Source organism: Carcharodon carcharias, chromosome 9 (assembly GCF_017639515.1).
Source record: "Carcharodon carcharias isolate sCarCar2 chromosome 9, sCarCar2.pri, whole genome shotgun sequence".
Classification (NCBI taxonomy): Eukaryota; Metazoa; Chordata; class Chondrichthyes; order Lamniformes; family Lamnidae; genus Carcharodon; species Carcharodon carcharias.
Genome location: NC_054475.1, coordinates 171007219 through 171020546, shown reverse-complemented (window position 1 = coordinate 171020546; position 13328 = coordinate 171007219). Strand labels below are relative to the sequence as shown.

The window sequence follows — 13328 nt, the reverse complement described above, 5'->3', positions numbered from 1 at the left end:
CCAAATTCATTACTCAGGGTCTATGTGAAATGCTTATTTGTTTCCCCCCTCAGAAACTGGTAGGCTTGCACCCAGCGCTGGCAATTGCTGTGCTTCTCTAAGTTCTACAACACAAAACGAACACAGACGATGATAAGCCTTCCTGTCCAGGCACAGCACCATTGGAAGTCTGGTCCATATACCTCCATGTGTCTTTCCAGTTCCTGGAGTAACGCCGGATACTTGTCCAGTCTCAGAAACGGTTTGCTGAGGCTTGTAGTTAACATCAGAATCCCAGGACTGCTTGCTCCTTGGCTTTCCATAAATTTATCCAACTCCTCACTGCCAGAACAGATAGAATAAATTTTACAATACTATAGCAAGGCACAGACCAGTTTACAAAATGATTACTATGGGTAACTTAGTATTGGGTTTAATTCTGGGCACTGTACCTCAGGAAGGATAGTCTAGCCTCAGAGGGAGTGCAGTGTAGGTTCTACAGCACGACACCAGGGCTATACGAGTTTAATATTATGAGGATTGATTGCATATACCAGGTTTGCATTCCCTCGAATTTAGAAGGATGACAGATGATCCGATTTGTTAGAGTAGATGCAGGGAAACTATTTCCTCTAGCATTTGGGGCCTGGGGTGGGTGGAGTACAGAATCAGGGGACAGATCCTTAAAATTAGAGCCAGGTCATTCAGGGGTGATGTCAGGAAGCGTTTCTTCACATTAGGGGGAGTGGAAACCTGGAGCTCTCAAAAAATGCTGGGGCTCGATTAACAGTTTCAAAACTGAGATTGATACCTCTTTTTGGGTTTTTATGTGAATGGTGCCAGGGTTTGAGAGACTTCAGTTATGTGTAGAAAGTGGGATTGTGCTCCTAAGAGTGGAGGGTTAATGGAAGTGTTTTAGTAGAGTAAATAAGGAGAAACCTTTCCACAGCAGGAGGGTCGGAAACCAGAGGGACACAGATTGAAGGCAGTTGACAAAATAACCGGAGGTGTCATGAGGAAACTTTTTTTTTTATAAACAGAATGGGCTGAATTTTGCCATTGGCGAGTTGGGGACAGGGTGAAAATGACGCGAGATGATGTCGGGGGTCATCCCGCCCCATTTAAATATTCAGGAAGGCGGGTGGACAGTGAAATCAGCTGTCCGCCTGCCGACCTGTCAATGGCCAATAGAGGCCACTGACAGGATAATTAAACCAATTAAAGGCCCTGCCCGTCCAACCTTAAGGTTGGTGGGTCAGCCAGGAGCCCAGCGGGCTTCTGAAAAAACACGAAACCTCATTCACTGGCGAGATGTGGTCTCATGTAGGGTTTAATAAAGTTTCTGTGATATTTATGAACATGTCCCATCTCGTGTGACATTGTCACATGAGGGGCACACGTTAATGATTTTTTAAATTTTCTATTTTTAATGTTTGAACAACTTTCAGCAATCTCCCTGAGACAGCACTTAGCCTCAGGGAGATGAGCTCTTTCGTGTGCATGCGTGAAACAGCCCACTCTCGCATTTAGGGAATCCACCCCCCTCCCCCGCAGCCCGCACAGGGAGCGCGCAGTGCTTCCTGGCGGACGTCACACTGGGTGGGCTGTAATTGGCTGTAATTGGTGGCGGGGCCCATTCCTCCGGCGGGGATCGTCTCCCCGCCTCCCGGGGATTGGGTCGGGTCCTCCTGCCCACCCAACAGGCAGAAAATTCAGCCCAATGTGTTGTTACAATCTGGAATGCGCTGCCTGAAAGGACAGTGGAAGCATACTCAATAATAACTTTCAAAAGGGGAACAAGACAAATAATTGAAAAATAAAATTTGCAGTGCTATGGGGAAAGAGCAGAGAAGATTGGGACTAATTGGATAGATCATTCAAAGAGCTAGTACGGACAGAATGGGTCACGCGACCTTCTCCTGTGATGTATCTATCGTTCCGTGATTCGAAGGATGACCCTGAATCCCATTTGCTGAGAACCTCTCTAGTTTTTTATTGTAAAGTCTTTTGTTCCACTCTCCCTGGGTATGTAATCTGTTCCACATACTCACCACCCTTCGAGTAAACTGTTTCCTGTGGCAGGAGGATCGGTAACCAGAGGGTAAAGATTTAAAGATAATTGGCAAAAGAACCAGGGGGAAAATAAGGAAAGTTTTTGTAAAGCAGCGAGTTTGTTGTGATCTGGAAGGCGCTGCCTGAAAGGGCGGTGGGAGCAGATTCAATAGGAACTTTTAAAAGGAGAATTAGATATTCACAGCCAAAACATTTGCAGGTCTACGAGGAAAGAGCAGAGAAATGGCACTAATTGGATAGCTCTGTCAAAGAGCCAGCACAGGCATGATGGGCCGAATGCTCTTTCTACTGCACTGTTCCACAATTCAATCAATTCTGAGAGCCTGAAACAACTTAACCAGGTCACCAATTCTCTACTCTGCTCAGACAAAACACCCACTTGACACTCTCTTAAATCACTATTTTGAAAACCTGAGGCTGACAAGTAAGTAGTGGTTTATCTATTTTATATTAAAATGATTATCAAGCAAAATATTCTTATGGTAGCATCAAGATGAAGTCCTTCTAACACTGGAGCACACTGCCCAACATTGCCCTCTAGTGTACAACAAATATCATTAACCATCGAAAATGGATTAAACATCCCGCTGTATTACTGAAGTATTGTGCTGGTATCCCGAGATGCATTGCATTTTGACCATTTCCTGTTGTCGGATCAACTTCACACTGCCGAAATAGGTCAAACTACTGTGTCTTTTACTGAATTTTTGGGATCACATTACCCGATTCTATTGGTCTCATATTAAGGTCACCAGCGAGAGGGAAAATTCCCTTGCTTCAGCAACTTGAAAAGCAGAGTTTGTCTGACCCAAATAAAAAGTGATGACTTCTGCCAAAAAGTTCCAATTTTCATACTATTTCTAATCGTAAATGCCTCATTCAAAAATACAACTTTATCCTTCGTGAAAAACCCAAGGAAATAGGAATATAAAAAATAGTCCTGTAAAAATTCCACTTCCTGCAGAGGATTGAAATTCAAACTTCCATTGGGTAATTATCCTGTACCGGGAACTATCCGATACTCTGATTTAAATCGGAGACTTCAGATAGTCTGACTCTCTTGGCAGAATAGTTACCCAGAAGAGTTAAAACCATTTCTAACCCCCAGGTAACAAGAGTTCTCACCTCCCCTCCCTGCCCCCCGACACTCCCCACAGAGACCCCTCAACTCCCAACCCCTGACTACCCCCCAGATCTACCACCCCCTCCCCCACGGAACCCCAAGGTACACACTCCAACTACCGTCCCACACCAATTACCATCTTCAGCGCCCCCCCCCACTGGACCCCCCGACTATCCTCCCACCTCTCCAACCACCCCCACCACCCCCACCCCCCCCAACCACCCCAAACCCTTGCCTACCCCCCAACCAGCCCCCCACCCAACTACCCACCCTCCCCCCCACACCCGACCACCCACCCTCCCATCCACCCACCCTCCCCTACAGACCACCCAACCCAATCCACCTCCACTGATCACCCGATGCCCCCCCATGACCGATCCTACCACCACCCCTCCCCCCACCATCCTGCCTCCCCATATCCCATCGGGTAAAAATGTTGCAGCTTTATTTCATTGTAGGTAAACAGGAACGCAGCGACAATCTGTCTATCACTGCCACTCCATGGGTGTTATAGTCCCCATTATTTCTAAGCTTCTGTCAAAACATTAAGGCAAGTTAAATGTGTAGAATTGATAAATATTTTAAAGATATCAACTTTGATAAGAGGAGGACAATTCAGTTTGTTCTCTCCCAAACTCCCCTGACCAGCCTGAACAGATTCATTGTCATTTACATAACGCACTACCCGATAGGCTGGTCCATACAGCGTCAATCGATGCCTTCAGAGAGAATTGGATAAATACTTGGAAGGAGAAAGAATTGCAGGAAAATAGGAGACAGAGCCAGGAAATTAACCGGGCTGCTTTACAAAAGGGCTGGCACATGCTTGATGGGCTGAATGGCCTGCTCCTGGGCTGTACTGTTCTATGATTCTACAATTATGATGCTTTCTATAGCTATTATTTGTGTAAATGTAGCATTATTGACAGTTGGAGTGAAGCCAACACAATCCACTGTTTACAGTCACTAAGAAGAGCGAGCTCAGAATAAAAGGAAAGCTTGTATTTAAAGAATCCCTTTCATGACCTCTGGACATCCCAAAGTGCTTTACGACCAACTAAATATTTTTCAAACTGTATTCACTGTTGCAATGTAGGAAATCTGTCAGCACATAGCAAGATCCCACGAACAACAATGTTACAATTTGTTTTTAATGGTGTGTCTTGAGGATAAATATTGGGCATGAGATTGGGGAGAAATGACCTGCTCTGTCCCCAGTTGTGGCCACTAGATCTTTTGCATCATTGGAAAGGTCTAACAGGTACCTCAGTTTGTTCAGGCCCAGCCTATCAGGTAATGCATTGTGTTAATGACAATGAATCTATTGGAAGGTCACAAAATGTGACTGGCTCCTTGGGGAAGGAAACCTGCCATCCTTGGCTGTTTTGGTCACTATCTGACTCCAACACACCAGATTGCAAGCCAGTCAGTTGAAAAATTAAATGGGCTGAGGCTCTTTTCACAGAAATGAGTGGCCTGATGGAGCTCTTTAAAACTATGAAAGGGTTTTGATGAGGTAGGTTTAGAGAAGATGTTTCAACTTGTGAGGGAACCCAAAACTAGAGGCCCATCAATATGAGGGAGTCATGAATAAATCCAATGGGGAATTCAGGAGAAACTTCTTTGTCCAGAGAGTGGGGAGGATGTGGAACTCACTACCACAGGGAGTAGTTGAGGTAAATGGCGGAGATCCATTTAAGGGGGAAGCTGGACAAACAGACGAGGGAGATAGGAATAGAAGGATGTGAGATGGAGAAGGATGGAATAAGCTCATGGGGAATACAAACGCTGGTATTGGCTTGGTGGGCCAAATGGTCTTTTTCTGTGCTGTAAACTGTGTGTGTTCAGGGCAGTTAAGGATTCAGCAATAAATGCTGACTTTGTTCGCAAAGCCCACATCCCACCAATTTATTGAAAAAATATATTGTTACCTTGCTAACATTACAAGGACACTGTTCTTTTTGTTCAACCAGCTACCATCCACGGTATCTCTTACTCTTGATGCTTAAGGATCAGAATGAAGAAACACCTGCATTTCTATAGCGCCTTTCACAACCACAGAATATCCCAAAACACTTCACAGCCAATGGAGTACTTTGACGCGCAGACACTGATGTAATGTAGGAAATGCAGAAGCCAATTTGAGCAAAGCAAGATCCCACAAACAGAAATGTGTTAATGGCCAGTCAATCTGTTGCAGGGATGTTGGTTTGGGGATAAATATTGACACAAGGCACCAGGGGGAACTCCCCTGCTCTTCTTCAAACTAGTGAGGCGGGACCTTTTCATCCACCTGAGACACCCGGGGGCACTATTCCATGAAGGAAAGAGGGGTTTTTCCAGTATCCTGGCCAACAGTTACGCCTCGAGCAACGTACGTAAAAAGAAACATTTACGGGATCTTCCTATGCAAATATTGGTTGCTGTGGTTACCACACCAGATCATGTGACTGCGCTTTAAAATAGTTGTGAATTTGTTCTGGGAATTGCCGGTGATGCAAAAGGAACTCTAAATGTGAAACGCTTTCTTGCCTCAATAAACATCAGAAAATAAAAATCATTTCAATCAATGCTGCATGCCTGCAAAACCTTCTGATTCCTGCACAGCTGGAAATCTTTTGCTTCAACTATGTTATTGTGAAAATAAACTTCCCCTCAATGAATGTATGTAAGATTGGAGAAAGGGGTTGAACACTTTCTTTCTTAGCCAAATTAGATGTTTTTGATGTGTATAAATTAGTTGCTCTGCTAGTAAAAGTAAATTGATTGTATTCTTGAATCTTGCTCTGTCATAACACCCATCATTGTCAACTTGGGATTGGACGGTTCAAACACTTGAGTACTACAGCACACTAACACTCGCATCACCTGACATTTTTATCAATTAATTTCTTTCCATTGTGAATAATTATGAAACGATTTCATTCACAAAGATTTTTTTTTAAACACACTGTAACACACAACTCCACACCTCTCTTTCTCGTTCTAAACCTGTTAGTACGAGGTTACGTGCAGCTAAATAGAAATAAACAATCCGCTTGACAGAAAAGTTTGCAAGAGAGAAATTGTAAATTTTACTTTGTCGAGGGGTTTAAATGGATTGCAGGCATTGTTTCCTTGCAAATACAAAACCCACCATCCTTTAGGGCAAATCTTACCCGTGTTCTGTGAGTACACTGACAGCGGTGGGGTGGTTAGCACAATACGTGAGGTACAGCGACTTCATCTGAGGCAAGAGATTAAGGAAGCAGCCACCGACTTTCTGCTGGGAATCTGGCAGCCTGAGAATCAAACCAATTAACAAGTTAGACCTAATGGCAAACCCACTGCAACAGCAATATCAAACTCAATCCTTCCTTTGGTTAAACTGGCGCTTTCCTACCCGCTGTGAATGGCAGGAACTGAATAATTAAAACAGGTGATCAGCTGATATTTGATCTCATTGCTGTTTTGGGATCCTGCTGTGCACATATTGATGGCAGCATTTCCCTGTGTTACAACAGTGAATAGAAAGTATCTCACCGGCTGTAAAGACTTGAGCCACTATTCCACCAGTCTCAGTGGGGTGATGAGGGAGCGGCGCTGCCGGGGGTGGGGGTGGGGGGAGGGAGCGGCTCTGTCGGGGGGTGGGGGAGGGGGAGGGAGCGGCGCTGCCGGGGGGTGGGGGAGGGGGAGGGGGAGCGGTGCTGATGGGGGTGGGGGAGGGGGAGGGAGCGGCTCTGTCGGGGGTGGGGGGAGGGGGAGGGAGCGGCGCTGATGGGGGTGGGGGAGGGGGAGGGAGCGGCTCTGTCGGGGGTGGGGGGAGGGGGAGGGAGCGGCGCTGCCGGGGGTGGGGGGAGGGGGAGGGAGCGGCTCTGCCGGGGGTGGGGGGGAGGGGGAGGGAGCGGCGCTGATGGGGGTGGGGGGAGGGGGAGGGAGCGGCTCTGTCGGGGGGTGGGGGAGGGGGAGGGAGCGGCGCTGCCGGGGGTGGGGGGAGGGGGAGGGAGCGGCGCTGATGGGGGTGGGGGGAGGGGGAGGGAGCGGCTCTGTCGGGGGGTGGGGGAGGGGGAGGGAGCGGCTCTGTCGGGGGGGTGGGGGAGGGGGAGGGAGCGGCTCTGTCGGGGGGTGGGGGAGGGGGAGGGAGCGGCTCTGTCGGGGGGTGGGGGAGGGGGAGGGAGCGGCGCTGTCGGGGGTGGGGGGAGGGGGAGGGAGCGGCTCTGTCGGGGGGTGGGGGAGGGGGAGGGAGCGGCTCTGTCGGGGGTGGGGGTGGGGGGAGGGATCGGTGCTGATGGGGGTGGGGGGAGGGGGAGGGAGCGGTGCTGCCGGGGGTGGGGGGGAGGGGAGGGGGAGCGGCTCTGTCGGGGGTGGGGGTGGGGGGAGGGAGCGGCTCTGCCGGGGGTGGGGGAGGGGGAGGGGTTCAGGGCGCTGATGGGGGTGGGGGGAGGGGGAGGGAGCGGCTCTGTCGGGGGTGGGGGAGGGGGAGGGGTTCAGGGCGCTGCGGGGGGTGGGGGAGGGGGAGGGAGCGGCTCTGTCGGGGGTGGGGGGAGGGGGAAGGGAGCGGCTCTGATGGGGGGTGGGGGAGGGGGAGGATCGGCGCTGCTGGGGGTGGGGGGGAGGGAGCGGCGCTGCCGGGGGTGGGGGAGGGGGGAGGGAGCGGCTCTGTCGGGGGTGGGGGAGGGGGAGGGGTTCAGGGCGCTGCTGGGGTGGGGGGAGGGGGAGGGAGCGGCTCTGTCGGGGGTGGGGGGAGGGGAGGGGATCGGTGCTGATGGGGGTCGGGGGAGGGGGAGAGGGAGCGGCTCTGCCGGGGGTGGGGGGAGGGGAAGGGAGCGGCTCTGTCGGGGGGTGGGGGAGGGGGAGGGATCGGTGCTGATGGGGGTGGGGGGAGGGAGCGGCGCTGCCGGGGGTGGGGGAGGGGGAGGGAGCGGCTCTGTCGGGGGTGGGGGAGGGGGAGGGGTTCAGGGCGCTGCTGGGGTGGGGGGAGGGGGAGGGAGCGGCTCTGTCGGGGGTGGGGGGAGGGGAGGGGGATCGGTGCTGATGGGGGTCGGGGGAGGGGGGAGAGGGAGCGGCTCTGCCGGGGTGGGGGGAGGGGGAGGGAGCGGTGCTGATGGGGGTGGGGGGAGGGGGAGGGGGAGTGGCGCTGCCGGGGTGAGGGAGGGGAGGGGTTCAGGGTGCTGCCGGGGGTGGGGGGAGGGGAGAGGGAGCGGCTCTGCCGGGGTGGGGGGAGGGGAGGGGGAGCGGCGCTGCCGGGGGTGGGGGGAGGGGGAGGGGGAGTGGCGCTGCCGGGGTGAGGGAGGGGAGGGGTTCAGGGTGCTGCCGGGGGTGGGGGAGGGGGAGGGATCGGTGCTGATGGGGGGTGGGGGAGGGGGAGGGAGCGGCTCTGCCGGGGTGGGGGGAGGGGGAGAGGGAGCGGCGCTGCCGGGGTGGGGGAGGGGAGGGGTTCAGGGTGCTGCCGGGGTTGGTGGGGGATGGGTGGGGGGCAGTGACGAAGGATTGCCGCACCATCGGATGGGCAGTACTGTCGAAGTGCCGCACTGAGGTAGCACCAATACCAAGGGAGAGCTGTACTGTCGCCATCTTTCACGCTAGGCCTTAAACTGAGGCCTCTTCTGCCTCGCTGGGTGGAGGTGACAGGTCCCATGGCACTATTGCTAAGAAGAGCATGAAGAGCTCTTGCTGGTGCCCTGGCCAATACCATCCTTAAGCCAACATCACTAGACAATATAATTGGCCATTAGTCTTGTTGCTGTCTGTGGGATCCTGCTGTGCATAAATTAGTTGCTGCATTTGCTACACTACCCCAGAGACTTCACTTCAAAAGTACTTCATTGGCTGAAAAGCACCTTGGCTATCCGGAGCTCTATTTATTGACCGCCCTCTGGAGAATAAAGACGGTGCGTTTCCATGACAACGCAGTTGGTCTTTTGAGAGCAGTGTTCTCAATGGCCTTAGACATTATAGCCTTTAATTTCTGTGGGCCCTGACTTTGACAGACAACGACAAATGGAGTTCCAAGGGTTACGGTGGATTTGGGAGACCCCCACCCCAGCTGACACACAACCCACACGCCTTTACATTAATGAATGTACGACATCTGTATTTTCCTGCGTCTGTGACCATATTGTAGAGCTTTATTGAAAACATCAGCAGGGAATGCTGTTCCGCACTTGCTAAAGAGTTGCTCTCCATGTACAGGCTCACATCTACACACTCACCTCCATCAAAGCACTGTGTGTGGATAAATTTCTTTATGCTGCTCTGTGGCCAAAGGCAGCAGCCAATGTGTGCACAGTAGGATCTCAGAAGAAGGAATTTACTCTATTTATAATATAAACAGGAAATACCAGAAAAACTTAGGCTGTGTCCGTGGTGACAGCTGGTGAAATGGCACATTCTGCAATGCGGTTCTGGTGAAGGGTCATTGATCTGAAACGTTAACTCTGTTTCTCTCTCCACAGAGGCTGTCTGACCTGCTGAGTACTTCCAGAATTCTCTTATTATTTCAGGATTTCCAGCATCCGCAACATTTTGCTTTTTTACTTACTCCCTGTACGTTGGTTGAGGGAGAAGTACTGGATCAGAGTCCACGTGAGGTGCTGGAATAGATAGATGGGGCCTCATTTTAATGCTGACTATGTGAAACGGCTCATTTCACAATGCAGTGTCCTGGGGTGGGACACAAGCACGTAACCTTCTGATTCAAGAGGCAGTTAAGCAGGGATTTGATACGGGTGTTCAAAATCATGACAGTTTTGACAGAGTAAATAAGGAGAAACTGTTTCCAGTGACAGAAAGGTCAGTAACCAAAGGGACACAGTTTGAAATTAATTGACAAAAGAATCAGAGAGGGAATGCGGAGAAATAACCCTTTAGGTAATTCTCAATTGCCTTTTATAAAATATCAAGCATTAATTGTCCAACATCTTCTCTTATTTTTCCTCTAAACCTCTAATACTCTAAAATACACACTGCAATATTCACTGCTGATTCATCAACAGTTCACAACTGGTTTCCAGTGTCATCTGTTCTAACTATGTCCCTTCTCCTTAAATAGCCTGCCATCTGTCTTCTAGGAAGAAAATACAGAGGCTTGTGTCTTAGGAAACACAGCCGAGTATGTCAAGTGTGTCATTAACCGTTCAAACAGAAATGCGATAATTAAAATTGTGCACGGTTGGTCAGGTCACCTCCAGATGGTTATCATTCAGCTACCTTCACCACTCCCCTCCCTCCCTTAACTTCCCCCATTCCTGAAGGCACTGATGGCTCCCTGGGGTGTTGATCTGTATGTGGTGCTGTGCTCCCATAAGATGCAGCCCTTATAAGTTTGAAAGCCTTTACTGTCAATGTGAATGGGATATTGAACCAAGGGATGCATCACAAGCCAGCCAGATCCTATCTTTACCCAACATCCAATACGAAGGACTGGGTGCCGATCAGACAATGGAATCTCTAGTAGTTTTCAGTTCTGTGATACTGGGGTTCTTCAAGTGCAGACTTGTAGAATTCGGTTTGCTAGGAGGAGCATTGGCTCCTCCTGTAGGTCAAGTATTGACGGGTGATGTGACAAGAACACTAATTCAAGGGTAATTGCAACAGGCAAACTACAGGAGAAGGTCTGCTCCAAGCAAAGCCTGCCCTTATTCAACCAGCGGTAAGCACCTGCCCTCAAACCATCCCATAGGGTTAAACCCGCCAGGCTGAGGAGTAATAGTTGAGGGTCTATGGACAGGAGAAAATATCCAGCAAGAACCACTCTCTCATCATAGATCCCACTGCTCATCTGCTAGGCTCTGATCTCCTACAGCAACAGTGGCCCTTTTAAAATGTTTCCAGATTAGCCAAGGCCTTTGTGCAGCCCCCCTCGTCAGTGGAGGGGTCACCAAGACCATCCAGGCTAAGCTGTGGTGCAGTCCAAACACTGACTCACATTGTTGAAGGTTGGATTAAACAGCTCCATCTAGTCATTAACAAGGCTATTGCTTAGCTCTGTGGTTAGGCAGATATAGAGATAGAGAGAGAGAGATAAATCAGAGAGAGATAGATAGTTAGGAGAGAGAGAGAGGGGCAGAGAGGGGGAGAGAGAGAGGGGGTTGAGAGAGAAAGAGGTAGAGAGAGAGAGGGGTAGAGAGAGAGGTAGAGAGAGAGACAGAGGTAGAGGTAGAGGTAGAGAGGGAGGTAGAGGTAGAGAGGGAGGTAGAGGTAGAGAGGGAGAAAGAGAGGTGTGGGGAGAGAGAGAGAGAGAGAGAGAGAGAGAGAGAGAGCGAGAGGTGGAGTGAGAGAGATGGAGAGAGGGAGAGGTGGAGAGAGAGAGAGGTAGAGGGAGGTGGAGAGAGAGAGAGAGAGGGGTAGAGAGAGAGGTAGAGATAGGTAGAGGTAGAGAGAGAGAGAGGGGTAGAGAGAGAGGTAGAGAGAGAGAGAGGTAGAGGTAGGTAGAGGTAGAGAGAGAGAGAGGGGTAGAGAGAAAGGTAGAGAGAGAGAGAGAGGTAGAGGTAGGTAGAGATAGAGAGAGACAGGTAGAGAGAGAGACCCTGACTTTTGCTTCATGAAATTCAGTTGTGGGGGAGGGGGAGAGGGTGGAGAGTGTTGGGTCCAATTTGAACCTTGCTGTCGATCAGCTCACTGAATACAAGAAGGGCCGGGGTTGGTCCTGGGAGTTACCTGCTCTACGTGGATCAGATACTCAAAGGTTAAATGGGCAGGAGCGTTGGTAACCTGAGGTCACAGCTTTAAGGTGATTGGCCAAAGAAACAGACGTGAGGTAGGGAAAGGCTTTTTATGCAGTGAGTTTGTGATGTGGAATGTGTCGTCTGGAAGGGCAGCAGAAGCAGATTTAAGAATAATGCTCAATAGTGAAATTGGATAAAAACTTGAAGGGGAGAAAGTAGCAGGGGGTGGAGAATTTGGGGAGGGGAGGAGGGGTCTGTGGGATCAATTGGATAGCTCTTTTAAAGAGCCGGTATAGACCCAATTGGCTGAATCATCTCCTGCACTGGATCATTCTGATTCTATTTGTTGGGAGTTTCGAGGGACCAGGTGACAAAGATGGGGTTTTCCTCACCTCATGGTTTGGATTTTACCCTCCCCACCGGTGGGTTTAAAACCCAGAGGGTGGCCTTCCTGTCGCTTACCTGCCCACTCCCCACCTGGTCAATTAATGGTCACTAAGGGACCTGTCCCATTGCCACTGGCATTTTACCCACGGCAGAGGGTGGCCTATGCTTTGTGGGAAGCCTGGCCACATCTCAGGCCAGAGGCAGGAACCTCCTCTGCAGGACCCCTGGGCCCATCGGAGGGACCCTGACTGCAAGGTCACACCCCAGCCCCCCTTAACCCTTCTCCTTCCTCATGAACCCACCACCCCTCAGCCCCCACCCCCTCTATGGACAGGTTGGTAGGCCACAGACTTACCTAGACTCCCTGGCGTGGTGTGTTAATAACATTAACAATGTAATTGACAAGACATGAGAAACAAGTGATGGGTATTAATTATCTTTAATCACATATAAATAGGGGATAGCTGGGACACTGGGTTGAGTGGGAGGAAAGGTGTGAGACTGAACAAGTCAATGAAGAAAAACTCTGCTTTGGTTTCAGCTTCACCAATACTTTTGGATTCTATTAAAATGGTGGGACTGCCTGTCATCCCAACAATGGCCGCTGCTCCTGGCTGGCGCTGCTGGGACAGATTGGTCGACAGCTCTCAAAGGCAGGACTTCCTCCCATGATCGAGGTGAAAGACTTGCCTTAAAGTAATTAGAGCTGCTCCCAGTACTAAACAACTGCAGGGCAGCCCTCAGGATCGTGGGTGGACTCACCACTGACTTTTTAAGCCGTTTGTGGGGTAAGTGGGTGAGGAGGATGGGAACTGCGGTGGCCCATGAAATCCAGCCCTATGTGTGGCTCTGTTATAGACTCAATGATAGAGATTGGTCACTGTGATAAGTCAATAACTCCATTCTTGTTGAATTATACGACTACCAGGATAGAAGATGAATTGATATATCGAGTTTGGTCCTTGAAACCCGGTGCTGTGGTAACAGCTTTCCAGACAGTTCTCTGATGACATTTATAAAAAGAACAGAAGAATTCACAGCAGCTGATTCTGGACGTGCATCTGCACACTGCCACCTGTCAGGTAAGGGTCAGGTTTGTCTGATGCTGGAACTGGATGAGG

General features: G+C 50.4%; 1 protein-coding gene across 6 annotated transcripts in view; it reads right to left on the bottom strand.

The window, feature by feature from the left end:
• The window catches only part of arhgef6 (Rac/Cdc42 guanine nucleotide exchange factor (GEF) 6), a 174546-nt gene that overhangs the window by 55266 nt on the left and 105952 nt on the right, over positions 1-13328 (bottom strand). For all 6 annotated transcript variants that reach the window (XM_041195755.1, XM_041195756.1, XM_041195757.1 and 3 more), the window contains 2 exons: positions 6334-6456; positions 183-321 (listed from right to left, as the gene is read on the bottom strand). In XM_041195755.1, the coding sequence (XP_041051689.1) occupies positions 183-321; positions 6334-6456 (262 nt within the window). The remainder of the gene's footprint in view (positions 1-182; positions 322-6333; positions 6457-13328) is intronic.